Source organism: Priapulus caudatus, unplaced genomic scaffold, assembly GCF_000485595.1.
Source record: "Priapulus caudatus unplaced genomic scaffold, Priapulus_caudatus-5.0.1 Scaffold12368, whole genome shotgun sequence".
Classification (NCBI taxonomy): Eukaryota; Metazoa; Priapulida; class Priapulimorpha; order Priapulimorphida; family Priapulidae; genus Priapulus; species Priapulus caudatus.
In genome coordinates, this window is record NW_014589429.1 from 919 (window position 1) to 1698 (window position 780).

Here is a 780-nt window from a genome sequence, read left to right on the forward strand (position 1 = left end):
GTGTGTGTGTGTGTGTGTGTGTGTGTGTGCGTTCGTGTGTGTGTGCGTGCGTGTGTGAATGTGTGTGTGAGCGTGTGTGCGTGCGAGCGCGCGCGCATGTACACGCGGAAAACGCTCAATAACGAACATGCAAAACCTGCGGTCAGCGTTAACGAAAAATAAATACAGCTATATTAATCGCCTTCCATGCCGCAAGTTATTGGCACGATTGGATGCAGGCGAGTAGACCGGGATAGAACGCCGCGTACGGCGACCAGGCGAGCGGGAATGACGGGTACATGATCGGTCTCAAGCTAGAGATCTCCTCTGGTTTGTACTGTAGCTGGTCGTCCTTCATGAGCACGCGTACGGCGACCTTGCGCGCAGTCGGCGGCGTCGTCAACTCCTGCTGCAGCGCGCGTCGCTTCGTCTTGTAGCGTCGGTTCTGGAACCAGATTTTCACCTGCGTTTCGGTAAGCTTCAGGCCGCCCGCGAGGTCGGCGCGCTCAGGTCCCGATAGGTAGCGCTGGTGGTTAAAGCGCCGCTCGAGTTCGAACACCTGCGCATGCGTGAAGGCGGCCCGCGATCGCTTCTTTCGGGGCTTGCTTGTCGTCACCTTCGCATGAGACTCGTCCATATCTGCGGGAAGCGAGCAACAAGGTTGATGTCGCATGCACGCATAACGGCAGGCGCACGCACTAGCATGCCAAACAATTGACACAAAAACACTAAACACTAAATGTCGCCCGGTGATGATGTAAATTTATATATGCACATATATACAGTATACATATTATATAT

General features: G+C 54.2%; 1 protein-coding gene across 1 annotated transcript; it reads right to left on the reverse strand.

The window, feature by feature from the left end:
• Positions 1-40: 40 nt before the first annotated feature.
• LOC106820372 (homeobox protein Nkx-3.2-like) lies at positions 41-624 on the reverse strand. Its single transcript, XM_014824897.1, has one exon. The coding sequence runs from the start codon at positions 614-616 to the stop codon at positions 197-199; it is 420 nt and encodes a 139-aa protein (XP_014680383.1). The 5' UTR covers positions 617-624; the 3' UTR covers positions 41-196.
• Positions 625-780: the final 156 nt, after the last annotated feature.

What these genes read in the sequence shown, in the direction of transcription:
- LOC106820372 (XM_014824897.1), bottom strand. Translation starts at nt 616, where the DNA reads ATGGACGAGTCTCATGCGAAGGTGACGACAAGCAAGCCCCGAAAGAAG.